The sequence below is a fragment of the Odocoileus virginianus genome, chromosome 17, assembly GCF_023699985.2.
Source record: "Odocoileus virginianus isolate 20LAN1187 ecotype Illinois chromosome 17, Ovbor_1.2, whole genome shotgun sequence".
NCBI classification, from domain to species: domain Eukaryota; kingdom Metazoa; phylum Chordata; class Mammalia; order Artiodactyla; family Cervidae; genus Odocoileus; species Odocoileus virginianus.
Window position 1 is genome coordinate 48,718,529 of NC_069690.1, and position 26,015 is coordinate 48,744,543.

The 26,015-nt window shown below is 37.1% G+C and overlaps 1 protein-coding gene across 12 annotated transcripts in view; it reads left to right on the plus strand.

Moving 5' to 3' along the window:
• The window catches only part of BPTF (bromodomain PHD finger transcription factor), a 132,263-nt gene that overhangs the window by 44,300 nt on the left and 61,948 nt on the right, over nt 1–26,015 (plus strand). For 8 of the 12 annotated variants that reach the window (XM_070479764.1, XM_070479762.1, XM_070479767.1 and 5 more), the window contains exons 3-6: nt 10,173–10,396; nt 16,149–16,358; nt 16,914–17,102; nt 23,370–23,558. In XM_070479764.1, coding sequence (XP_070335865.1) covers nt 10,173–10,396; nt 16,149–16,358; nt 16,914–17,102; nt 23,370–23,558 — 812 coding nt within the window. The remainder of the gene's footprint in view (nt 1–10,172; nt 10,397–16,148; nt 16,359–16,913; nt 17,103–23,369; nt 23,559–26,015) is intronic. The other 4 variants (XM_070479763.1, XM_070479769.1, XM_070479768.1 and 1 more) reach the window with 4 other exon arrangements.

The following is a 26,015-nucleotide window of genomic DNA, read 5'->3' on the forward strand; positions in this document are numbered from 1 at the left end:
CGACCCTGCCTTTCAGGGAGCCTGGTGCTTACGCCCCCTAGACAGCAAGCCGCACAGCAGCTAACAGGCCCCCTCACTCCGTCCTGAGCCTCCCCGTGAGGGCTCCGGGCCCTCAGGATTGCTGTGAACCGGTCAGGAAGTGAGCGATACTTCCTCTGTGCTGCTCTGCTCCCATTCTGTTGCCTTCCCTGTCCTGCCCTTGTTTTGTTTTCATCACACCACGTGGCATGTGGGATTTTAGTTTTCTGACCTGGGGCGAACCCTTGCGCCTTACAGTAGAAGCTCAGAATCCTAACCACTGGACCAGCAGGGGATTCCCTGGGCTGTTTATTAATTTATGTATTATAAAACTCTGTTGTTAGAGGTGTACAGTTCCGTAATTTTAGTAAATTAACACTGAAAGCCACACATCCCAGGAAACATTTCCTTCTGAGACAAGTCCACGTGGTTGGTCACTCTACATTTCAGTCATCCTGAATGAAAGTTTTCTTGTGTCTGTCTACAGTTAATCTCACGCCCATCCTCAGCCTTAGAAAATCACTCCTCTGCTGTTTGTATAAATTCGCTTTTTCTAAACATTTCACATAGAAAGAAATATATACTGATGTTTCTCTTCTCAGTTCTTCCACTTAGAATAATGTGTGTGTTCAGTTTTCTAATAAACATTTTACAAATAAATTTTTAAAATTAATAATGTAGGTACTGTTCTTGTCTGCATTTCATAGATGAAAAACTAAAACTCAAGAGAAGTTAAATAAGTTGCTCTTGGACTTGCCCAAGACTCTTTGGCTATTAGGAAGTAGGACCTAAAAAAAAAATTTTTTTTTTCCAGGACCTAGTTTAAGAATCTTATCTTTTCTTGTTTCTTTTTTTGTTTTTTTGGCCACACCACGTGGTTTGCAGGATCTTAAATTCCCTGACCAGGGATTGGATCCGGGCTGTGGCAGTGAGAATCCTAACCACTGGGCTGCCAGGGGCCTCCCAAGAATATTTTCAATAACTAATTTTATACTGTACTCTAGTTTCTAAGCCCTCATCTTGAGAAGTCTGCAACTTGCATTGTTTTAGTTGTTAAAAACAGTGCTTAAAGAAAAATAGTGTAATAGTTTTGGCTCTGTTGAGACTGGATTTTTCTGAGATCTTATAAATTTGAAACAAAGGCATTTTTAAAGAAAATATGACATAAATTAAGTGGTGTTTCGAAAAAGTTGTTTCTTGATAAATCAGCATCTGTATGTAAAGCAACACTCATTGAATGGTTAAATAAAGTGCAAACCTTTGAAGTTACAGGAGTCAAAGGACTCAAGAAGGTTCCTGTGGGTGGGTTTGTGATACATCAATGAGATGAAATAATCTGCTTTTCTAAATTGGACAGTAAAATTCTTTTATATATATGTTTGGGTGCATTGGGTCTTAGTTGCAGCACACAGGCTCTTTACTGTGCGGCATGAGGGTTTCTCCCTAGCTTTGGAGCGTGGACTTTCTTGCCCTGCAGCATGTGGGATTTAGTTCCCTGAAGAGTGATCAAATTCTTGCCCCCTACGTTGGGATGCAGATTCTTAACTACCTGACCACCAGGGAAGTCCCAGGGTAATATGTAATCATAATAATTATTATTTAATAATAATAATTTATATGTAATAATAAATTACATATTTGGCATTGAAACTATTCTCTTACATTTATTTGCTTTAAAAGCTTTAATCATAGTCCCTCAAATTTCCTTTCTTAATGATAATAAAATTTAATGAATTTTATTAGGATAGTATCTTTTTTCATGTGTTGAGACATTTTGACTATTTTCTTTGTAAAGTCCAATACAAAGATTTAAATATCATTGTTAATGACAGTCATTCCTTGTCAATAATTTGAGTAAATGCAAAATTTACATCTTTTTCAAAGTTAGATTGAAACCATTTCCATTTAAGCTCCCCCTTGTGGTAGATTATATGTGGACTCCTGGTGAAAAGTTTTGAAACAATGTAAATTGCTCAGGTTATATAGAGATTTCCTATATGCTTTCCGGGGAAGTCCAGAAGCCAAAAATGATGAATCAGTGGACCTGTTTTCCAAGGGGTTATGTCTGAAACAAAGTCTGGGGCAGTAATCACTTTTTTGTTTTTTTTTTTTTGGCTGAGGCTTGCGGGATCCTAGTTTCCCTACCTGGAATTGACCCCTTGCCCCTGCATTGGAAGCTCAGTCTTAACCTCTGGGCCACCAAGGAAGTCCAAGTGTACACTTTTTCATTGTAATGCTAGTATTTTATAGACATTAAGTTTTCCTATTACTGCTTTTATGTAATAGTCATTTGAAATGTTAATTAGATAGGTTAGTGAATAAAATAAAAGTTCTTACTCATGAGTTTATAGTCTACCTGAAGAACCAAGATATTGAGCAAACAATTTAGAGATCAGTTCCAGTGTGATATATAAGAGGGCCAATCTTTTTTAAGTATTGCTTTCATTCTATCAATCCTTTGCTCTGAAATTGGGGCTTTTAATAAAGTAGGAAGTACCAGATTAGATTAGCACCTTTTCCTCTCACTATCTGTTCTGGATAAAATTACCTTGAATTTTAAAGCTCTGCATTTTTTCACTTTCCAGAACTAATTTATCATTTTTAACCTGTACAGCTTTCTACCCGTACCTCCCCATTCCAGCCATAAGCTGCCTATTTACTGGCTGACTCAGTTGCCATCAGACCTAACACGTGTCACCCTTCTGCCCATGTCCAGTTCTGTGTATCCAGCAGCCTCCTGGACAAGTCCACATAGCAGGCGCCTCAGATGCAGCATGTCTAAAACTAAATGCATCACTTGCCCCCATTACCTACCTTTCATTCAGTGTTACCCTGTTAGTGATGGGATCACCATACTGCCTGCAGCTCAAGCTAGAAACCTAGGAATAGACTCCTGTCCTGTGTTGTTTTTTATACCTTGTAGTTATGTCTTAAATATTGAATCTCTTTCTCTCCATCTTCATTGTCAACATCATCTCAATTTTATTAGTTTAGTCATCTCCAAACCGGTCTGTGTGTGACTCCCCATTCCCCAGTTGTGTTTTCTGTTCCATAGTTGGACTGTTTTTAAAAACAGCCTCTCTGGTCAGGTCTCCTTTACCCCCAAGTTGAAAAACTTTTCAATTACATGCTTTCATTTGCCCTTAACAGAAAGTTCATAGATGTCTAGTTTTGTATATTCTCTAACTTTGTTGTTGTTCAGTCGCTAAGTCATATCTGACTCTTTTGCGACCCCATGGGCTGTTTCCCTCCAGGCTCCTCTGTCCATGGAATTCTCCAGGCAAGAATACTGGAGTGGGTTCCCATTTCCTTCTCTAGGGGATCTTCCTGACCTAGGGATTGAACCTGCGCCTCCTACATTCCAGACAGATTCTTTACCAATGAGCCACCAGCGAAGCCCTATTCTCTTGCTTCCCACCACCCAAAACAAAATAAATAAAAAGCACCCAGGCAAACAAAGAACTCAAAGCCTTTCAACTAACTTATCTTTCAAGTCAGCCTATATATGCCATTTCCTAGAGCTTTCCCCCCTGAAATTCTCTCCCACTTGCACCCTGAGACAACTTTAAAAAAAAAAAAACACCACACTCTGCTTTAATTATTTGTTTTAAGGTAGATATCATATACTTCATAAGATGAGCAAAATAGTAGCAATCCTACATACTGCACCTACTATATGCTGTCAATGTTTGAAGCTCTTTACATTTTTTATTTGTTTAATCCTCACAGCAGCATTTTGATGTATAAATACTATCACCCCATTTTACAGATGGAGAAGTTGAGGTATCACGAGTTTAAATAATTTATCTGGTATGATACTACTAGCAAGTGGCAGAATCAGAATTCAGTCCCAGGCATTCTAACCCAGAATGTGTGCTCTTAACCTGCTTGGGCTGCCTTTGATCTCTGAATCTTGAGCTGCATTAGTTTCCTGTGACTGCTGTGACAAAGTATAGTGAGAAATTCACATTCTAATAGTTCTGGAGGCTAGAAGTCTAAAATCAAGGTGTCTGTGGGGCTGTGTTCCCTCCAGAGGCGCTAGGAAGGAATTCTTTTTTTGCCTTTTCCATCTTCTGGTACCTGAGGTTTTCCTTGGCTTGTGGTAGCACAATTCCAGTTTCTGCCAACCTCTGTGTCTTCATGATAGGCCTTTTCTGTCAAGTGGCCCAAGATTCTTCCAGCCTTTTCCCATTACTCAGTTCCTAAACTGCTTCCACGTTTTTAGGTATTTGTTACAGCAGCACGTTCATTTTCCAGTATCCAAATCTGTTTTGGTTCCCTAGGGCTGCCATAACAAATTGACATAAGTTGAGTTGTTTAAAGCAACAGGAATTTATTCTGTCATGATTCTGGGGCTGAGAGTTTGAAATCCATGTCAGCAGGATTGTTTCTTTCGCCTCCTAGCTTCTGGGTGGTTGCTGGCTGTCCTTGGCATTTCCCAGCTTACAGACTGGCACATCACTCAGATTTCTGCCTCCGTCTTCACATCACTTTCTCCACATGTCTCTTTGAATCTTTTCCTCCTCTTACAAGGATAGCAGTCATTTGATTTAGGGCTCACCCAAATCCAGAATGATTTCATCTCAAGATCCCTAGATAATTACAGGTGCAAAGACTGTATTTCCAAATAAGGTCACATTCTGTGGTCTCAGGTGGACATGCATTTCTGTGGGGTACTAGTCAACCCACCACACTAGCGTTCCTTACTCTTAGTTTCTGTGGGTTTGTTTAGAAATGAAACTCAAAATTTAACTGTTAGTCATTAACCTCTTATCTTGCCTAAGTAGAAGCCAAACAGACTTTAAAACATAGGCATAGAATCTGGAAACTTGCGCTTAATTGCATTTTTGGCAAATATTTTCATTCCAGCCTGTCCTCCCCTGCCATCTTGTGAGCTCCTTGAGCTGATCAGTGACTTCACGGAAGCCAGGTCAGTTTAGGGGTGCAGAAGGAGCATTGCAGAGACAGCTTCTGTAGAAAATAGATTCAGTTCAGTTCAGTTGAGTTGCTCAGTCGTGTCCAACTCTTTGCGGCCCCATGAATCGCAGCATGCCAGGCCTCCCTGTCCATCACCTACTCCCGGAGCTTACCCAAACCCATGTCCATCGAGTCGGTGATGCCATCCAGCCATCTCATCCTCTGTTGTCCCCTTCTCCTCCTGCCCCCAATCCTTCCCAACATTAGGGTCTTTTCCAATGAGTCAACTCTTCACATGAGTTGGCCAAAGTATTGGAGTTTCAGCTTCAACATTAGTCCTTCCAGTGAACACCCAGGACTGATCTCCTTTAGGATGAACTGGTTGGATCTCCTTGCAGTCGAAGGGACTCTCAAAAGTCTTCTCCAACACCACAGCTCAAAAGCATCAGTTCTTCGCTCTCAGCTTTCTTCACCGTCCAACTCTCACATCCATGTATGACTACTGGAAAAACTATAGCCTTGACTAGATGGACCTTTGTTGGCAAAGTAATGTCTCTGCTTTGTAAGTATGCTGTGTAGGTTGGTCGTAACTTTCCTTCCAAGGAGTAAGCTTCTTTTAATTTCATGGCTGCAATCACCATCTGCAGTGATAATAGATTATAACCCCATAAACAGATATACCTACAAATTGATGTATATTCCTACAGGAAAGTTGTTGTACCTTTACAATTAGAAGAAATAATCTTGGTTATTTAAATTGTGTAAATGTGCCCAAGTACATCAATATTAAAACAACTTTTCTTTGAAAGCATTTGCCTTTATTGTTCACTCAGTTTTACTCCTTCATGCTTTTGATGAATTTATCCTCCTACAGCCTCAAGAAGAAAAAAAAATAGTGTTGAGTATTATCTTTGATGAGCAGAATAAAAAGGGGCTATTTTTAGCAGGACATTGACAAACTGTACATTTAGGGGAAGAAAATGAGTGTAGTGAAAACTCTGCTGTTTTTTCCAGTTTTCACTACACTCATATTCTTCCCCTAAATGTGCAGGTTAAAGTATTTGAGCATGTTTGGCCTGAAAAGAAAAAAGTGGTAAAAAGTATAGATGTGAAAGAGTTGAAGGACTGTGTGGAAGAGGTGTTAGATTCATTTCAGAGAATTCTAGCAGGATGGATTGATGGAAATACTAGGTATGTGTATCTTCTCTTAAAAGGGAAAAAACTTTCTAATCGAGCAGTTTCAATCTAGAATGGACTGCCACTGTTATGAAGTTATGAATTCTCTCTTAAGATTAAAGTGAAGTGTTCTCTGTTAAGATGGAAATTATGCAAATGCCAGCATGGGCTAATTTAGTCATCTGATAGGGACCCTTTCAGGAGTTTGTGAGTTGCTTGATTAAGTTTGCTCTCTTAGCATCTCATTTTCGTGTTGAAATCTTACACTTGTGAATTGTATTTCTGCCCTCAAAATGTTTTTATGTAGAATATTTTTCTTGTTCCATTGAAATTTGTAGATATTTCTGTATAGAGAAAAAAAACAAACAGGTAAGAAAAAAATTTGATAATCTTTGTAACAGAGGAAAACTCCTTAAGAGTGATATCTTAGAAAACAAAGAATTAGGTTGTCCTGTAACTCTTGTGCTTGGTCAAAGCTCACTGTGTGCTTTCTGATTTGATGTGTGTGCATGCTAAGTCACTCATTCGTGTCTGACTCTCTGCAACCCCATGGACTGCAATCCGCTGGGCTCCTCTGTCCATGGGATTTCCCAGGAAAACGTACTGGAGCAGGTGACTATTTCCTACTCCACAGGCTCTTCCTGACCCAGGGGTTGAACCTGCGTCTTCTGTGTCTCCTGCTTTGGCAGGTGAATTCTTACCACTGAGCCACCTGAAAATGTTTTTGTTACAGTGTTGCCTTTGGAAAGCTTTTTATTTATTTATTTTTGGCTGTGTCCCATGACTTGTGGGCACTTAGTTCCCCAGCCAGGGATTCGGCCTGGGTCCTCGGCAGTAGTTCCCCAGCCAGGGTTCGGCCTGGGTCCTCGGCAGTGGAAGCAGAGTCCTATGACTGGACCACAAGGGCATTCCCTGTTAATCTTTTGATGAGAGGATTCTGGCATCTTTAGCATTTTACGTTGCAATAGACCATTGTTTTCACTCAGTCATAAGAAGTCAGTAAAAATACCTATTGTAAGGTAAAATGCAGAGCAGCTTAAAAAAATGATTTTCAGAAGTTTTTGTGAAAAGCCTCTACCAGAGATACAGATCATATGTCGGTATATGCCTGTTTGAAAAAGCAAAGCTAGATAACAGGGACCCTTTATTAAATCTTTTTTCTTAAAAATTTTTGTTAAGTTTGATATCCTTTTATTTATACATGATTTAATATATCCTGTCTTCAAAATTATTGAATGTCTCATTCCTGGAGCTACTACATTTTAATTTATTTACTACCTTACTAGTAACAATAATATTTTCTATTTATTGGTCATTATGGCTCTGACAATAAAGAATCTGTCTGCAGTGCAGGAGACACAAGAGACTTGGGTTTGATTCCTGGGTCGGGGAGATCCCCTGAAGTAGGAAATGACAATCCACTCGAGGGTTCTTTCCTGGAAAATTCCATGGACAGAGGAGCCTGGCAGTCTACAGTCCATGGGGTTGCAAAGAGTCGGACACGACTGAGCCACTAACGCTTTTCACTTGTCAGTGATGTTTCCAGGCACTGTAACACTTAACTCTAACAAGATGCCTTAGAATACCTTTATTTGCTTTATAATATCTCACAGTGACCCTCAAGATAGGTCCTGTTATCCCCATGTACCAGTGAGGTGAGTAAAATGGCTCAGACACTCAGAGTTGTGTCCACGTTCACGTATCATAAGTGACTGAGCCCATTTAAAGCCGGATCTTTCTTAAAGCCTTCTTCTTTCAGCTCCGTGAGTTTGCCTTTGAGCAAGCAGGAAAGTTAGACTTGTTCTTGTCAGCTACTTCACAAATATTCCTGATTAAAAAAAAATTTTTTTTTAATTGAAGCATGATTGCTTTACAATATTGTGTTGGTTTCTGCGTACATCAGCATGAATCAGCCACAAGTGTACATGTGTCCTCTCCCTCCTGAGCCCCCCTCCCATCTCCCTCTCCACCCCACCTCTCTAGGTTGTCGCAGAGCACTGAGTTGAGCTCCCTGTGTGACAGCACATTCCCACTTGCTGTCTGTTTTGCATATGGTATTTATGTGTTTCCATGCTATTCTCTCAATTCGTCCCACCCTCAGTGAACGGATACAGAAATTGTGGTACATATGTACAATGGAATATTGCTCAGCTATAAAAAAGGAACACATTTGAGTCAGTCCTAACGAGGTGGATGAACCTAGAGCCTATTATACAAAGTGAAGTAAGTCAGAAAGAGAAAGACAGATACTGTATATTAATGCATGCCTATGGAATCCTGAGTTTTTTTGAATGAGAGAAGAACTACCATCACATGTGTTTCTTAAAGTCTGGCGCTGGACATTAATTTGCCTTATGTTTTTAGTCAGTGACTATTCATGTACAAGTGTCCACCTCCATTACAAGTGAATGGCATCTTCAGAGAGATTTAAGCAGGACAGGAAGCTGCTCTGCTCTTTTCCAGTTTGAGCTTTGATTGTCCACAGGCAAGAAGAGTGATGAGATGGCACTCAATTGAGATGATTTCTTCAAGGACCAGAATTTAACAAAGCATTTCCACCATTTTGGTGGAAATGTTTCTAAACTACAGTACCTGTTAGGTACGGAACAGAGTTTAAATATTTCTGGTTAAAGTTCTGTGCATGGTATTGTTACAGCGATGATTTTTTTTTTTTTTTTTCCATTTATTTTTATTAGTTGGAGGCTAATTACTTTACAGTATTGTGGTGTTTTTTGCCATACATTGACATGAATCAGCCATGGATTTACATGTGTTCCCCATCCCGAACCCCCCTCCCACCTCCCTCCCAATCCCATCCCTCTGGGTCGTCCCTAGTGCACCAGCCCCGAGCATTTGTCTCATGGATCCAACCTGGACTGGCGATCTGTTTCACACTTGATAATATGATGGAGCCCATTATACAGAGTGAAGTAAGCCAGAAACATAAACACCAATACAGTATACTAACGCATATATATGGAATTTAGAAAGATGGTAACGATAACCCTATATGCAAGACAGAAAAAGAGACACAGATGTACAGAATACAGAACAGACTTTTGGACTCTATGGGAGAAGGCGAGGGTGGGATGATCTGAGAGTACAGTGATGATCTTAATGTTGATTGAAGTGTCACCAAGACCATCCTCCACCAAGTACTCACGCACTCTGAGTTTTAAGGTCCTATTTCTGAGTGTCATGTTTTTAGAAATCTTTCTTCGTTGCTGTACTAATTCTTCTCTTCCCACTACTACAAGCTACATTTATCTACAATTACTATATTTTATCCTAAGCTATTGTGGGCTAGGTTCAGTTCAGTTCAGTTGATCAGTCGTGTCCTACTCTTTGTGACTCCATGGAGTGCGGCATGCCAGGCCTCCCTGTCCATCACCAACTCCCGGAGTTTACTCAGACTCATGTCCATTGAGTCGGTGATGCCATCCAGCCATGTCATCCTTTGTCATACCCTTCTCCTCCCCTTCTCCTCCTGCCTTCAGTCTTTCCCAGCATCAGGGTCTTTTCCAATGAGTCCGTTCTTCACATGAGGTGGCCAAAGTATTGAAGTTTCAGCTTCAGCATCATTCGTTCCAATGAATATTCAGGACTGATTTCCTTTAGGATGGACTGGTTGGATCTCCTTGCAGTCCAAGGGACTCTCAAGAGAGTTCTCCAACATCACAGTTCAAAAGCATCAATTCTTCGGCGCTCAGCTTTCTTTATAGTCCAACTCTTACATCCATACATGACTACTGGAAAAGCCATAGCTTTGACTAGATGGACCTTTGTTGGCAAAGGACCTTTGTTGGCAAAGTAATGTCTCTGCTTTTTAATATGCTGTCTGTGTTGGGCTAGGAAATAAAAATAATTAGAAGTTCAAGTAAAATGAGTACCTTGAATTTGAATGAAACTTGATCTCTTATGAATAAGTGTTAATATATTGAACTTTAGTGTGCAGTCTTTGTGTTACGTATTTTAACTTTCACTGGATAGATAAAATTGTCAGACAAGTGCCATTATGTCTAACATACAAAGTGTTTTTGTGCTTTCTTTTTCTTAAACAGAGAAGAAGATACAGAAAATGAAAATGAAAAGAAAATTTGGTACTACAGCACAAAGGTCCAACTTGCAGAATTAATTGACTGTCTAGACAAAGATTACTGGGAGGCAGAACTCTGCAAAATTCTAGAAGAAATGCGTGAAGAAATCCACCGGCACATGGACATAACTGAAGACCTGACCAATAAAGCTCGGGGCAGTAACAAATCCTTTCTGGCGGCAGCTAATGGTGAGTGGTAAATTCTTCTCATTTTACTTTTTGTTAGATTTTACTTTTTGAGATAAACTCTTGGTGTGAAATCAGTACAGAATTTGAAAATGTATTAAACTTTTCAAGTATGACTGTTTTTTAATTCATGAATTTTATTAATAAACCTTTTAGGGAGTCCTGTTTTTAATTATGAGAAATGGTGTTCCTTTAAAATTTACTCTTTGCCTTCTTTTTTTTTTTTAACTTTCAATTTTAAAATAATTTCAGAATTACAGAAAAGTTGCTAAGATAGCACGGAGGGTTTTTCGCATACCCTGCGGCAGGCTTCCCTTACAGCGTCTTACATCCTGGCTCAGCTGGTAAAGAATCTGCCTGTAATGCAGGAGACCTGGGTTCGATCCCTGGGTTGGGAAGATCCCCTGGAGAAGGGAAAGGCTCCCCACTCCAGTATTCTGGCCTGGAGAATTCCATGGACTGGATGGTCCATGGGGTTGCAAAGAGTCAGACACAATTGAACGACTTTCACATTAGTGTGGTGTGTTTGTCATCACTAATGAACCAGTGTTGATATATTTAATAACATATCTATACTTTATTCAGATTTCCTCAGTTCTTTTCTAATGTCCTTTTTCTGTCTCATGATCCCTTCCGGGACACCCCACTATATTTAGTCATCCTGTCTCTCTAGGATGTCACAGGTTTTCAGACTTGACATATTATTGATGACCTTGACAGATTTTGAGGATTGCTGGCCAGGGACTTAAAAGAATGCCCTCAACGTGGATTTGTCTCATGTTCTTCTCAGAGTTAGCCTTGTGTCGTGTGTTTTGGGGAGGAAGACCACAGAGGTGAAGTGCCTTCCTCGTCATCTTGTCCAGAGTACCTGCCACCAGCATGATTCATCACCGATGATGTTAACTTGGGTCATCTGATTGAGGCAGTGTTTGTCTGGTTTCTCTATTGTAAAATTCCTCCTCCCACCCATGCTGTGGTTTTGGGGAGAGAGTCACTGTGCACAGCCCACACTTAGGCCATGGGAAGTCACAGTCCATATCCTTGAGGGAGCATTGATCTACACACATGATTTGGATTCCTGCACAGATTGTCTGTTCTTCTTTATTTATTCAGTCATGTATATTAGGACGGACTCATGGATATATATTTTACACTTTGGGTTATATTTTAATTACTACCTTATTTATTTTGTTGCTCAGTGTTTTTCTTTTTATTCCCTGCTTTGTAACAAATAATGAATGTATATGACATTTTTAAATTTTTTTAATTCATTTATTTGGCTGCACCAGGTCTTAGTTGCAGCATGTGGGATCTAGTTCCCTGACCAGGGATCAAACCTGGGCCCTCTGCATTGGGAGCTCAGAGTCTTAACCACTGGGCCAGCAGGGAGATCCGTATATGACATTTTAAAAAAATAAATAGTACAGGGGCTTCCCTGTACGTCTTCAAAATCTAGTACGTTTAGTTAACGAGAGTTACATTTATTCATATCTGCTAGTTGGAAGTATCTTTTTTCATTAGATCTGTTTTTTTTAATGTGTATTTTTTCCAGCAGATAAGCTTTACTCATCAGAATTCTTTGGGGAGGTTGATAATTGTACTAATATAGTTAAGAGGATTACTTCCTCTCTTAATTTCCTTTTATGGATCCCAGCATTGCAATTGACAAATCCCTTTTTACTCTCTTGCAGTCTCAGCTTTTAGTATAGTGATAATGAGCCATGCTATCCCCAAAAAGCAATGTGGAATGTGTTTTTATCAGGTGTTGAATTAGAAATATTTTCTAGAGTGAACCCGTCTGTGTACAAAATTATATATATAGTATATATATATATATATGATATATATATCATCTTAATCATGGGCTTCCCTGGTGGCTCAGTTGGTGAAGAATACTCCTGCAGTGCAGGAGACCCAGGTTCAATCCCTAGGTGGGGAAGAATCCCCTGGAGAAGGGAGAGGCTACCCACTCAAGTCTTCTTGCCTGGAGAAGTCCATGGACAGAGGAGCCTGGCAGCTACAGGCCATGGGGTCACAAAGAGTCAGACACGACTGAGCGACTAACACTTCATCATCTTAAGTAAAGAACAAAGCCAGTATAGGAATGGATAATCAAGATGTTTAGTGGTCTGATTGGGGGGAATGTAAAACTGAAAGTGAATTTGTGGAGGAATTGGTTAATTTCATTTGAATTACCATGTGATGAAATACTATACATTGGAGAATACATAAGGTACCATGCCAAAACAGTACCTGGGTCATTGAGATACTTAAATTCTCTTCCTGTGAATAATCAACTGGGTGCATAATCAGCTTTTATCACTAAAAAATAACTAATTAGCATAGTAGAATTATAGTAGGATATATTTCTATTTTATATTTTTCAAATTTCCTACAATAAGCATGTTATATTTCATGTAATTCAGCTTGTGATGTACTTTTAAAAATTAGTTAAATCTTTTGTAATAATTAGAGATAGAGCTTTGAGCATTAGGGCACAATATATTCTTAGAGATATATGGCCAAAGCTTGTGGATGGCTACCCTCTTGGTACAACTGAAGTTAATTTAAATAAGGTAAAGTGCACCTTGAATTTAATGGTGAGATCTAGACAACAAGTGACATTTTTCTTCTCTTTTTTTCTCCCCCCTTCCCCTTTTTTTTGCTAAGGTACAACCAACCTGGTACTAAAGGTGGAGGGATTCACAAGAATTGAAAATTGATGGGGAAGAGAAGGGGAAACTAACATTTTTGAGTACCTACTGTGGGCCAGGTGTTCATCTAGATGTTATACAAGCCTTTAATCCTCTCAGCAACTTTCTAAGGAATGTATTGGCAATGAATTAAACATTCAGATAGAAGAATTTCCTAGTAAAACACCGGTCTGCCACCATTATCTTTATTTGCTCTCTCTGGGAACCAAAATCTTGGCTATGATAGTTTAGGAGCATCCAGTCCAGGTAAATACCCAAAATAATATCTAGTGGTGTTCTTTAATTGGGGGTTTTATGAGATTAAAAAACAGATTACTGGGCTCCTGAAATAGCCAAGAATAATTTAGAGTATCTTATCAATGATCTCAGAATCCCAGCTTATCCATATGACTTCTCTTTTTTAACCTCACAAATAGAGCATAAATCCTTTCACATTTTCAGCTCTCTGGTTGTTATATATATATATGTCCACTTTAGGAGAGTTTAATTCAGTTTTTTGGTGGTTTTTTTTTTTTTCCTGAATATTTTTTCTGTTTTTTTTTTCTAATATTTTTTGAAATTGTCAAATATACAGAAAGTTAAATGAATTATCCAGTAAATACCCATAAGCCTACCATCTGGATTCTAAAAATTATTATATATTTGTAACTGTAAATAGTTTGTTTTATCATATACCCTTTGTGTTTTGTAATGTTTTATTCTGCTTGTTTGAAAGAAGTTTATTTTTGGAATAAATTTTTTTCTGAGAGGAGATGATTTTTAATATTTGGAAGGTTAATTCTATTTAATTTTGAAATATTCCTGCAAAGTATAGACTACTATACGTGTTTATAGAAGATGCATATTTATTACCGATCAGATACAACCTAGACCAATTATTTCTTCTGTCACCCCCTTAATGTTTTTTTTTTACCCTCCTCACTTTTTTGGTCTGTTTCTCTTAAGGCTATGAGTAATGTAGGTCTTGAGCTGAAAATATAGACATATAGACTGATAATTATTTGTATACTTGATAGAGTAGATAACAGAATAGACTATTTAAAATTAGAACCTTTATAGAAAATCAGAGACCTTTGGTCATCCTGTATGACCACAGGTCATACCTGTGCTTTCTACCTAATTTAGGTGATCTAATTTATAGTTGTTGTTGTTTTTTTTTTTAACTCTATCCTCATTATGTGGTTGGAGGGAAGTTGGTTGAATGTGTAACAGTTTGATCAGGATGGAGCTGTATTTGAAAGTAAGAAATAATATGGCTCTAAGAAAAGCAGGTAATTGGTGAATAAATTTTCTTTTTCCAAATAAAAAGTTCTTTTTACAGTGATTGAGATACTTCCATTGATAGATTTAGTGTATGTAGCAAGAGTAAATGCAGTTAGGGTAAATAGGAACTGAAAGCAGTGTAGATGTATAGATAGGTAAAAGGATACAAGGAAGTGATGTAAAAAAAGGATCCTGGGGTGATGGTAAAGGCAGAAAATATACGTATTAGAATTCCTTCTGTTTGAAATTGTCCTATAGCTGACTTAGATGTTTCTATAATCACTGACTTAGAATTCTTACAGGATTTAGGAGTAGAGAACGTGAGAGAGAGAGTAGGGAATTAACTCCAGCCATCTCAAAAATAATCTTCTAAGCAGAGAGGTCAATGTTTTTCAGTGATGACTTTACAAGGTTTTTTAATCCTAGGAAACCTACAATTTAGGAAACACTGATGAAAATGAAAGTACAGAACATTTAAAGAAAGGAAGTGTAAACAAGGAAATTAAAAAATCCCAAAAGAGTGGGTTCATGGGTGCATGGCATTGTCGTTAAAGATATTTCTTCTTGTTCACAAACATTATTTCTCATAGGAGTACAGTTTAGCAATTCTGAAACTGGTTTACTGTGAATAATAGGGTTAACCAAATAAATTGACGTGTTGTAATGAAAGCAACTTCTGTCAGAGAGTAAACTTACAAAAAAACAACAGAGCCATGTTTGAATGAACCACACACGTACTCCCCACTACACACACACACATAGATACAGAAATAATAAAGATGTATATATACATGGGTTAGTATACGTGTATACATTCCCTGGGTCTGTGGGTGGTAAGAGAAGCAGTGACATCCCACTAGTAAGAAGGACACATGGTGCCTAGATCACAACTTCTAAATCTTATTCTCCAGTTAAAAAAAAAAAGAGTCAAGATTCCTTGAGAGGTGGTATATTCTAGGGTTAGGGCAGAGAAAACCCAAGGTGAATCTGAAGCGTCTTGTAGTGTTGGAAAGTAAGAAAGGAGGGAGGGGAAATGTATTGAAAGGATACAGGACTCCCCTGGAAAAGCTTCCAGTGGCCAAAAGCTGGACCAGTTTGAGCAACAAAGTAAAAAATGATAGTATTGTATCACGATGTAAAGAATATTAGCATCAAAAAAAAAAAAAAAAATCAGTATCCAGGGATCTGTGTTGCTATACCTTGTGGTCTGCACCTGTGTCGTGGCCTCACTGCACCCAGGTTGAAAGGAAATTAGAACCATTAGGCTTTAGTGACTTTCAGAAAGCTATGGGACTTCAGATAGAAATGTTTAATGGGCCTTTGTTTTCCTGGTTTACACTGGAGGACTGAAGGTTAAGTAGCCTGCCCAGACTCATGCAGTTAAGTCAGACCTGTACTAGGTCATGGGTCTCTAGGCTTTTGTCACTGTTCCACACTGCCCAGACTGTGGGTCTGTGTCAGCTTACAGTTTTTCTTATATGGCAGAGGATGTTACAGTAATCTATAGCAGTCTCAATTTTAAAAGACTCATTTTCTTTTCTTTTTTAAAAAAGAAATTAGAGCCTAGAGCATGTATTTTCTAGATGTGAAGATAACCAAATTGATCAAGTTCTCTTAAGCATCAAAATGTTACTGGTAATCTTGATCCTTATTTCAGAGTTCTTAGTGCATTTAACAAATTAATGTTTTAATAGCTTGTATTGAAACTCTTAAGTGACACTTGTAGTACCTTATGCTTGGTAATATGGAAACACAATTTTTCATTTCTTTTATTATAGAAGAAATTTTGGAATCCATAAGAGCCAAAAAGGGAGACATTGATATTGTTAAAAGCCCAGAAGAAATAGACAAGGACAAGAATGAGACTGAAAATAGTAACTCCAAAGATGCTGAGAAAAGCAGAGAGGAGTTTGAAGACCAGATTGTTGAAAAAGACAGTGATGACAAACCACCAGATGACGTCGATCCCGAGCAAGGAAAATCTGAGGGTAAAAACATTACTTGGTTAAAAAGAAATATTTCATCAGTATTATTTAGGACATCTTCAATTTTACTTGCAAAATGAAGATAAGGTTGTTTTTTTTTTATTACAAACAACTATTTAATTTTAAATTTCTAAAGAGATTAGTATATCCTTCCTCCTTATAACATGTATAATCATTGTAATGAGTTTTATCTATTGGTGGATTTACTATGATTTTATATCCATATCTCTATACTTCTTAATAAGGTACCATTTCCCTATGAGATTTGTTGGTGAAAAATCAGTTTTTCTGTCAGAATATACACTTTTGGGTGTGATAAAATATGTTCATTTTTATGTTGACTACTTAAACATTCTTAATAATGCCAAATATTCTTAAATACCCTTTGGATTACCTGCTGCAAAAATATCCCAGAATCTAATTGCTTCTAAATGGCCATCGAATAGAAGCCAGGTTTTTTGGTGCTCATTCATTTTCAGTAGATGACTGAATGTGGCCATTTGTCCTAGAGCAATTTTAAAGGGTATCGTTAAAGTTTTGTTGTGCATTTTACTGTAGAGCCAACAGAAGTTGGGGATAAAGGTAACTCTGTGTCAGCAAATCTTGGCGACAACACAACAAATGCTTCTTCCGAAGAGACTGTTCCCTCTGAAGGGAGGAGTCCCATGGGGTGTGTCTCAGAAACCCACGATAGCAGCAACATGGCAGAGAAGAAGGTGGCATCTGAGCTCCCCCAGGACGTGCCAGGTACAGAGGGCAGTGTATCAATGCCTCTGTAATGGGGGGAAGTCCTTCCCTTGAGTAGTGAAAGCTGAGTGTCACCTAAAACCTTAAAGTGTGTCTTCATTCATGCTGCTTGCTTGCATCAGTGCCATCCCCGACCGCTAAATTGTCACCTAACATTTGGAGTTTGACAAATGTTCCTGCATTTAGTGCTTGAAACTCATCATAATCTTCATGCTTTTTTAAAGTTCATTTAGCTGTTTTTGTTTAATAGACTTATTTGTATATTTTATCACCAGACCATAGTGGCAGATATTTTGGTTTTAAGTACTCACATGCTAATGGCTCAGTGTTGAATGATTTGACCATTCCAGTTCTGTATGTACTAACAAATTAATTTTATGTTTGCATGTGGTCATGTAAGTTTCTTTTTAACAACATTTCAAACCATAATATTATAATAGAAAACCATTGTCATGTATTTTGATATGAAAATGTAAGTCAACCAGTAATATTTTAAGCTTATTAAAATTAATACTCAGAGTAAGTTATATTACATCAAGACTGTTGTTTTGCCTTTCCTTTTGCCTTTTTTAAAAAAGAAAAAATTTTATCATAGGAGCTTTATGTATTTTTTTAAGAAGGCAAATTAGAAAATTAGATAAGCAAAATAAGAAAATACTGGTGATCCTATGGAAGGCCAGTGATTGTAGGTAGTACTGTGATGGAAGTCCTGAAAGAGTTTTTTTTTTTTTTTTAGTCCTTTTAGTAGGAATGTAGGGATAGCTTATTGTGATTTGAACTCGCAGTTCCCTGGTGACTAAGGATGTTGAACACCTTTAGTGTGTGTGTGTGCATGTGCGTGTGACTGTGCACACACATGCTTCAGTGTGTGTGTGTGATTTGGATACCTTCTGTTTCGAAGTGCCTGTCAGTTCTTTTGTTCATTTTTTATTAAGTGGTTTCTTTTTTTTGTCTGTGGTTGTTGCATAGACTGGGCTAGGTTCAGTCCCGCTTCTCTATCCTGACTGGAAGCAAAAGTTTCTACATTGATTTTTTAAATAATGTTAACACAATCTCATATTCCTGAAATAAATACAACTTTGTTGTGACATAGTTTTATTCTTAAATATTGTTGCATTCCATTTTTAATATTTTGCTTAGAATTTTTCCATCAGCTTTTATGAATGAAATTGACTTGTAGTTCTCCTTCTCTGATAATGTCTATGTCAGGATTTGATGCCTAGATTACATTGGCTGTATAAAATAAGTTTTTATTTTACAAGTTCCCACTTTTCCTTTTGTCTGCAAGAGTTTCTGTGGGTGGGTGTTGTTTATTCCTTAAATGTTTGCTGAAGTCTTTTGGTCCTGGAATTTTCATTGTGGGAAAGTTATTGTAGATTTCATTTTTTTGGCAGATAGTGAAGTATTCATGTTTTCTGTTGATTTCTTGTGTCAATTTTCTTAAGTTTTATTTTTCTAAGAATATACCATTTCATTTAAATTTTACTGATATAACTTTTTAAACGTCTATAGCGTCTGTAGTGATGTTCCCTTTATTCAATCCATAAATTGGTTAATCATTTCATGAGACTATTAATAATTTTTATGAGTCTTTGAAAAAAAAAAACTTTGGGATTCCTTTTAATTTCTTTTCATTCTTGTGAGTTATTCCTCCCTGCCTTTTTTCCCCCTTAACCACTCTGTTGAGTTGTAATTGATACACAAAAAGCTGTACATATTTAATGTATACAACTTGATGAGTTTGGAGATAAAGATGTACCCATGAAACCATCAGTGTAATCTGTGGCATAAACATCTGTCACCTCCAGAGGTTTCTCATACACTCTTTATTGAATTTTTTTCTTCTTGCTTAACGGATGCTTTTGTAACTTTTAGTTTTTATTTTTTGCTATGGCTGTCATCAAGGCTGTACATTTCCCTCTGTATACTGCTGTAGCTGCATCTCACTAACTTTAAAATGTTATTTTGTCTTTATCATTCAGTTTAAAATGCTTTCTGATTTCTGTTATATATTTTTTAACCCATTGCTTATTTAGAAATACATTGTTTAGCACCCAAACATTTAGAGATTTGCTAGTTATATTTTTGTTGTTGATTTCTGGTTTGACAAACTGGAGTCAGAGAACATTCTGTGCATGATTTATGTCCTTTAAGATTTGTTGAGGCTTGTTTTGTGGTCTCAGCATTTGATTAATATTGATAAACTATCTCATATACACTTGAAAGAAAGTGTTAGTCACTCAGTCGTGTCCAACTCTCTGTAACACCCTGGACTATAGCCCACCAGGCTCCTCTGTCCACGGAATTCTCCAGGCAAGAATGCTGGAGTGGGTTGCCATTTCCTCCTCCAATATACACTTGAGACATATATTTTTAGTTTCGGGGTACAATATAGAACAGTTAGGTCAGGGTTTTTAATTGTGGTGTTCAAATCTATATTTTTGCTATTTTTCCCCCCTCTCTGCAAGATACTTTTAAGTTACTTTTTTTAATGTGTTGCCTTTTTGTCTTTCACATGTTTTTAGTTTTGCATTATATAGTTTGAGCTTGTGTTATTAGGTGCACATAATTTTTATTGTTGAATTAACTTTATCTTTGTGAAATACTCTTTATTGTTAATAATGTTACTAAACTACAGTCGCTTTCTTTTGATTAGCATTTATGTTGGATATCTTTTCTAGAATTTAAAATCTATTTTTAAATACAGCTATTTTAGAATTTCTTTGGAAATATATATATACACACACATAAACATATACATATATGCATGAAAGTGAAGTCGCTCATTCATGTCCGACTCTTGCAACCCCATGGACTGTAGTCTTATCAGGCTCCTCCGTCCATGGGGTTTTCCAGACAATAGTACTGGAGTGGGTTGCCATTTCCTTCTCCAACATATATGCATATGTATATTTATTTATTTCAAGTTGTATTTTGTCAAGTCTTGTCAGACAGCACTGTCATTGTCTTACGCTAGCTGACATTATGCAGAGGAACAATTACAAATCTGTGATATAAAAATCTAAAGGAATGAAAACAGAAAAATGGACAGATTTCATGTTGGGTATGATCAGTGATTAGAAAGATTTTATGTAGCTGAGACTGAAGTTTAAACTGAGTTTTAGGTTGTATTTTGAGAGGTTCGTAGACCTCACTTTGAAAAGTTAATCTCTGAATATCTATCCTCAGATCCCTGCCCCGCCCCGCCCCCCCGCATCTCTACTCCAGACATTTTACTTCAGCTCATGAAAATGGTTATGTTGCCAAAAATGATGCATTACAGCAAGTATACTGTTTATTATTCAGTGTCACTCCTGTGTAGTTAACAAAAAGCTCCATTTCAGAATTATACTTTTGTTCTGGATTTTAGATTAGAAATTTTTTTACCAGAATGTCAATTTTTTCAGTTTATAAGAGAAGAGAGGGGCTTGTCTTTCTAGCATCTTAACCTCAAATGTACTACAGAGAATTTGTATTCAAACCTATAATGCAGACCGCATTTGTTTTTATTTAAGTTATACCTCCAGGTTTAATGCTTGGGACTAAGAAAATAGTAGCAACAGATAAAATTGGCTTTATATCCATAACTATTTATAATTGCTTTGAAAATGTTTCCATAGACATATTGAAACTCTAACATCTGTAAAGTTGAACTATAAGAACATATTTATTTAATTTGTTTCTTTTAACTTTGGGGATAAAGATAGTACTTTGCTTTAGGTTTCAATTTTATTATCAGGAAACTAGTGGATTGGAGGCTGCTGGTACTGGATGCTGAACTGATCTATTACCAGTTTACCTCATTGAGTTGATTAATAATAGCTTTTGGAGGTTCTGCAGCAAAATGTTACTCTTTTGTTTCTTATTTTTTTGAATATGTTTTGGTTTTAGTTTCTAGTCTAGTTGAACTGTGAGGACTATTGGTAGGTAATAAACCTTCTTTGTGGTGTTTTAAAGCAAATGCTTGAGATTTCTTTAATCTTATAGCCTAATGAGGTAAAGAGGTCAAGAGTTCTAGAACAATTAAAAAATAAAGTCAGAATTCTAAACTGAAATGGAGGAGAACTTAAGGCAAATTAACTTGGGACAAGTTAACAAAAACGCTGTGTGTTATGAGTTACAGGAGTCCTCAGCTCATTGGCACCTTGAAAGTTTAAAGGGATAGATTCTGAGCTCAGTCTTTTCAGGATCAAAATACCTGGGGATAGGATTGATTGCCTATTCTTTTATGAAGTACACTGTAGGATTTTTTGGTGGGTAGTGTTAGGAAATACATATTTCAGAAAAGAAAAAGATCAATTCACCATTGACATTTCAAATTCAGATTGAGGATTACATAGTTTTTTTCTTTTTTCTTAAACACTTGTATCTCTTTTTCTTTATACTGAATGGCTTAGTTCCTAACAACAGTAGCTTAATTATATATTTGCTTTATCCTGATACAGATGTTAATTATATATTACTATTACTTATAATTATTAATATACTGATATGCATTAATAACAGTAATACAAAAAAAAATGTTTTAAACAGCATAGAATTTCATAATACCAATGTTATTGCTCACAGTAAGATTACCTAATGGCATTTAAGGTTTTTTTTCAGCTTTTCATCTTTGTACTGTATTTCCAGTAAGACTGTATAATGAAAATTGTGTTCCAAAGTCACTTGAAATAAATTTTTTCTCTGTGCGGTTATGCCAGCAACTTGATGCACAATTTTTTTTTGTTTCCATTGGTTTTCACTTTTTAGGGGTTGCATTTCTAACTAAATACAAAACATTTACATGATTCCAAAGTCCAGCTGTGTGTAACTGTATCTATTCAGAGAATTTTTCACTTTCATCCCTTCCCTCTCTAGGTAACCATATCCTTCCTTTCCCCTATAGGTAGCCATTTTTATTAACTTTTCGTTAGTGTTTTTATTTTTGTATATAAAGACAAAATATATCCACAAATTCTTATTTCTCTCCTTTTCTTACATAATGTTGGCATACTCTTAAGTGCTCTTCTGTTTCTTTTTACATTTAATCTTGAGATCAGTTTGTATGTGGATATAATGATCCCCTCAGTCCTTGTTATGGTACATGATATTTTACTGCATGTTCCATCTTCTATTCAGCCAGTGCCGTGTTTTTGGGCATTTTCTTCTTCTGGTCTTTTGCCATCATAGTGCTACCGTGAATACCTCTGCAAGTGAGCAGTGTAGTATTTCTGCCAGTGAATTTTGGGATAGATTATAGACATGGGAGTGCTCGGTCAAGAGTAGTTGCAGCTGCAATCTTTCTAGGTATCGTCAGTTCCCTGTTACCCACGTGGCACCCTTTTGCCACTCCCGCAGCAGTGTGTGGCAGTTTCTACCTGAGTGCATCATGAGACTTGGCTTTTTGGCGCATCTGGTAGCTGGGAGGTAGTTTCTCCATATAGTTTTATTTTGCATTTCTTTTAGTTTTAAATAAGTGAGCCTATTTCCATGTTTAAAGGCCATTTTCATTTCTTTTGTCACTGTTCATATATTTTCCCCATTTTTCTATCAGGTTGTTGGTTTTTTCCTTCAAAACAAAATTCAGGAACTCACAATACATTACAGATAGTCTTTGTGATATACTGTCAGTCACTTTTAATTGAGGTAATTGATATAAAGGCTACCTTAATAGCGGCAAAAGGAAATAACACAAAGAGGCTCTAGATTTTTGAACTACCGAGGAAAGACACGTAGGCTTTCAGTTCATGGTAGTGTTCATTTTGGTCTTTCAGCAATTATACTCTTATTGATACTGTTATATTCTTAAAATTGACAATCACTTAAGCATTACCTTGTAGTTAAATTTGGGGGTATAGAATTCAGGCAGGACAACCTTAGAGATAAGTAATCCTGTTTAACTCCATTTAGAATACTGTTTGAAGACTTTTTGAGAAGTAAGAATATAAATTTCTGATTTTGAGGGATTTTCTCCACTAAGTTACTTCTGCAGTATCTGGCACATCATAACATCATAGATTCTGTGAGATAGTTATATCACTTGACTCTGACAGATGGTCTGCTTTGTGCTGTATATTGAGTTAATGCTAAGAGACTTAAAAGACAGTTCACAGGGTGTTATTTACAAATTTCTTTTCATACATTGCATTATTCATACATGAGCAGCTTTTTCTTTTTAAAATCTGGCTTTGTAATGCAACCCTAAAACAATTAAATGTCTTTTCTGACAATTAGTTATTTTTGATGTGATTTCCAATTTAAAAATCAGATATTCTATTTTTCTAGAAGAACCTAGCAAGACATGTGACAGCAGTAAGACTAGTGCTACCACTGCCTCCATCCAGCCTGATCTGGAGCACAGTAACGGCAGCAGTGAGCTAAACTCTGCCCAGAGTGAATCTGCTAAGGCAGCTGATGACCCTGAAAACGGAGAAAGAGAATCCCATACACCTGTCTCTATTCAAGAAGAGATAGGTAAGGCTACACTTCATACAACGAAAGGAACTTTTTTTTTTTTAATTTTTAATTTTTTATAATACAAGTTTGATGGGGGTGGGAAGATTTGGCTTTTCTTTTTCTTTCTTTTTTTTTTAAAGCATAAGTAACACTTGCACTCAGTGTTTTTGTTTTAAAAAGAACAAGCACATAGGAAAAATTGCATCTCTTTCACACCCCCCCCCAAAGGTAACCAGCATTAATTGGTATTGTATCTTTCTCCGTGTAGTTACATTAATGTATTTATGCTTACAAAAAATTTTTTTTTAATATATAAATGGGATCATTCTGCACGTGTTGTCTGCATCTTGCTTTTTTCACTCAGTAATTCATGTAGGAGTACTTTTCATGTAATAAATTGAATTTATTCTTTTTAACTGCTGCATGATATGCCACAGTTTAGATGAACCATAATTCATTTACTGTTTCTCTATTAATGGACATTTAGGCTGTTAACAGTTTTTTCCTTATTACAATTAGTGGTGCTTTTTAACATCCTCAACATATATCTTTGTTTACTTATGTAAGTATTTCTGGCAGTATAGATACAGTAAGTGGAATTGCTGGATCATATGGTAGGTACATTTTAAAAATAGTGATGGCTATTACTTAATTGTACATTAAAAGAAATTTATACTAATAATTTACATATATATGTATTTCTTCACATTTTCACCTTTTACATTTTGGCCAGTGGCATTTCATGAAAAAATTTGCATACCCCTGCTTACTAATGTGGTTGAATTTCTTTTCATGTGTTTGCTGAACTTTCTGTGAATTGCTTATTCATGTCTTTTGCTCAGTTTTTCCTCTTGACTTTTGATATTCCCTAATGAGTTTTAGGAACGCTTTATGTATTTTGGGTATTAATTTTTTATTTTATCTCTATACTTAAATAGGCATTGCTTGTTTTGTACAGAAAGTTTTTACATTTTTTTATGCATTTAAATCTATCTTTTTCTTTAGGATTTCTCTGGATTTTGTGTCTTACTAAGTAAGGAAGACCATCTCTATCCCAAGAATATACATATATTTTACAGTAATTTCACCTAATACTTTATAACTTTGTCTTTAATCCTGCTGGTATGTAACTTTGTGTATGAGATGGAAATTTGTTTTAATGAGAACCTTCTCAATTGCAAGTGACTAAACCAGCTTAAACTAGCTTAAGTGAAAAGGGAATTTAATTAGCTCATGTAATTGGGAAGTCCAGGCCATCATCAGGCATAACTGGACCCCCAGGTATCAAAACTCTTTCCATTTTCCTCTTTCTGTCTCAACTTTTTGGATCTGCATATGTTTGTGTGTTAACCTCGTTCTCTCCTAATACAGACAGGCTTTTCCCAAGTGGCAGGGAAGATGGCCTCAGCGGTTTGTATTCATAAGTTTCCATGGTCTGTGACCCAAAGGCAAGGCCCCTACTTCTGCTCCAAATCAAAAGTCCTTGAGGAAGGAATTTGAGTGGCCTATTGGACATATTGTTCCCACCCCTGTGGCCAGGGCAGGCAAGGTATTATGATTGATGGCTCCAGCAAAAGTATATGATTGGAGTGGGGTAGGAATGGTTTTCCAAATAAAGAGAGATATGAAGACAGGAAACAATAAGTATCCACAGTTCCACCGTAGCTCAGTACAAGCGTGTGTATTCAGATTCAGAAGTGCTTCTGCCTAATGTAATGCAAAGATCTCACCCACAACTGAAAATTTTTTCAAAAACTTCTCTCCCCAGATTACATCTGGTAACATTGTATCTAGGATTTCTCGTGTATTGTGTGTACTATTCTGATTACATCTGGATGTGGCTTACCTTGGTCTCACAATCCATGAGCCAGGTTGTGAGTTTAACTACCTGTAACACTCATTATCCTGATGGTGAATGGTGTTCTCTGATAAACCTGGCTGGCATTTTCTGGGAGGTTCTCTGGGAGGATGGATATGGACAAGATGTGAGAAGAAAATGGCAAGATACCCCTGCTGGAGTCTATCCTGCTTTACCAGCCTGGGTCCACCTGTCAGGGATGGCCTGCTGGAAATTGCTGTAGGTTTGAATAATTATACATCCTGTTTGACAGGCTTGGAGTTTTTTCTGGCAGTCATACCCCTTGTAGATTGCTTGGACCCCCAGCTCATACCTAACACCCAGAAACTTGGCTCAGGGTACCTGAAGGTAAACCCCCTCTACTTACCCAGTTTGTCTGCCCTAGCCCTCAGGTGAGCAAAGTCTGTGTAGGTTCCTGCCTCTTGACATCATTAAACAAGGAGTTAGGGAGACTAGGGTCCAGCAGCTCTGGACTCTGCCTGCAGGTTGCATCACTGTGATTCCCTCCTTTGTAACAAGGAGAATGTGATGTAACAGGGAGAATACACCTTTTTGCAGGGTGTAGTAGATAATGACCTCCACTCTTAGCCTTGTTCCCTTTCTCTGTTCCTCCAAGT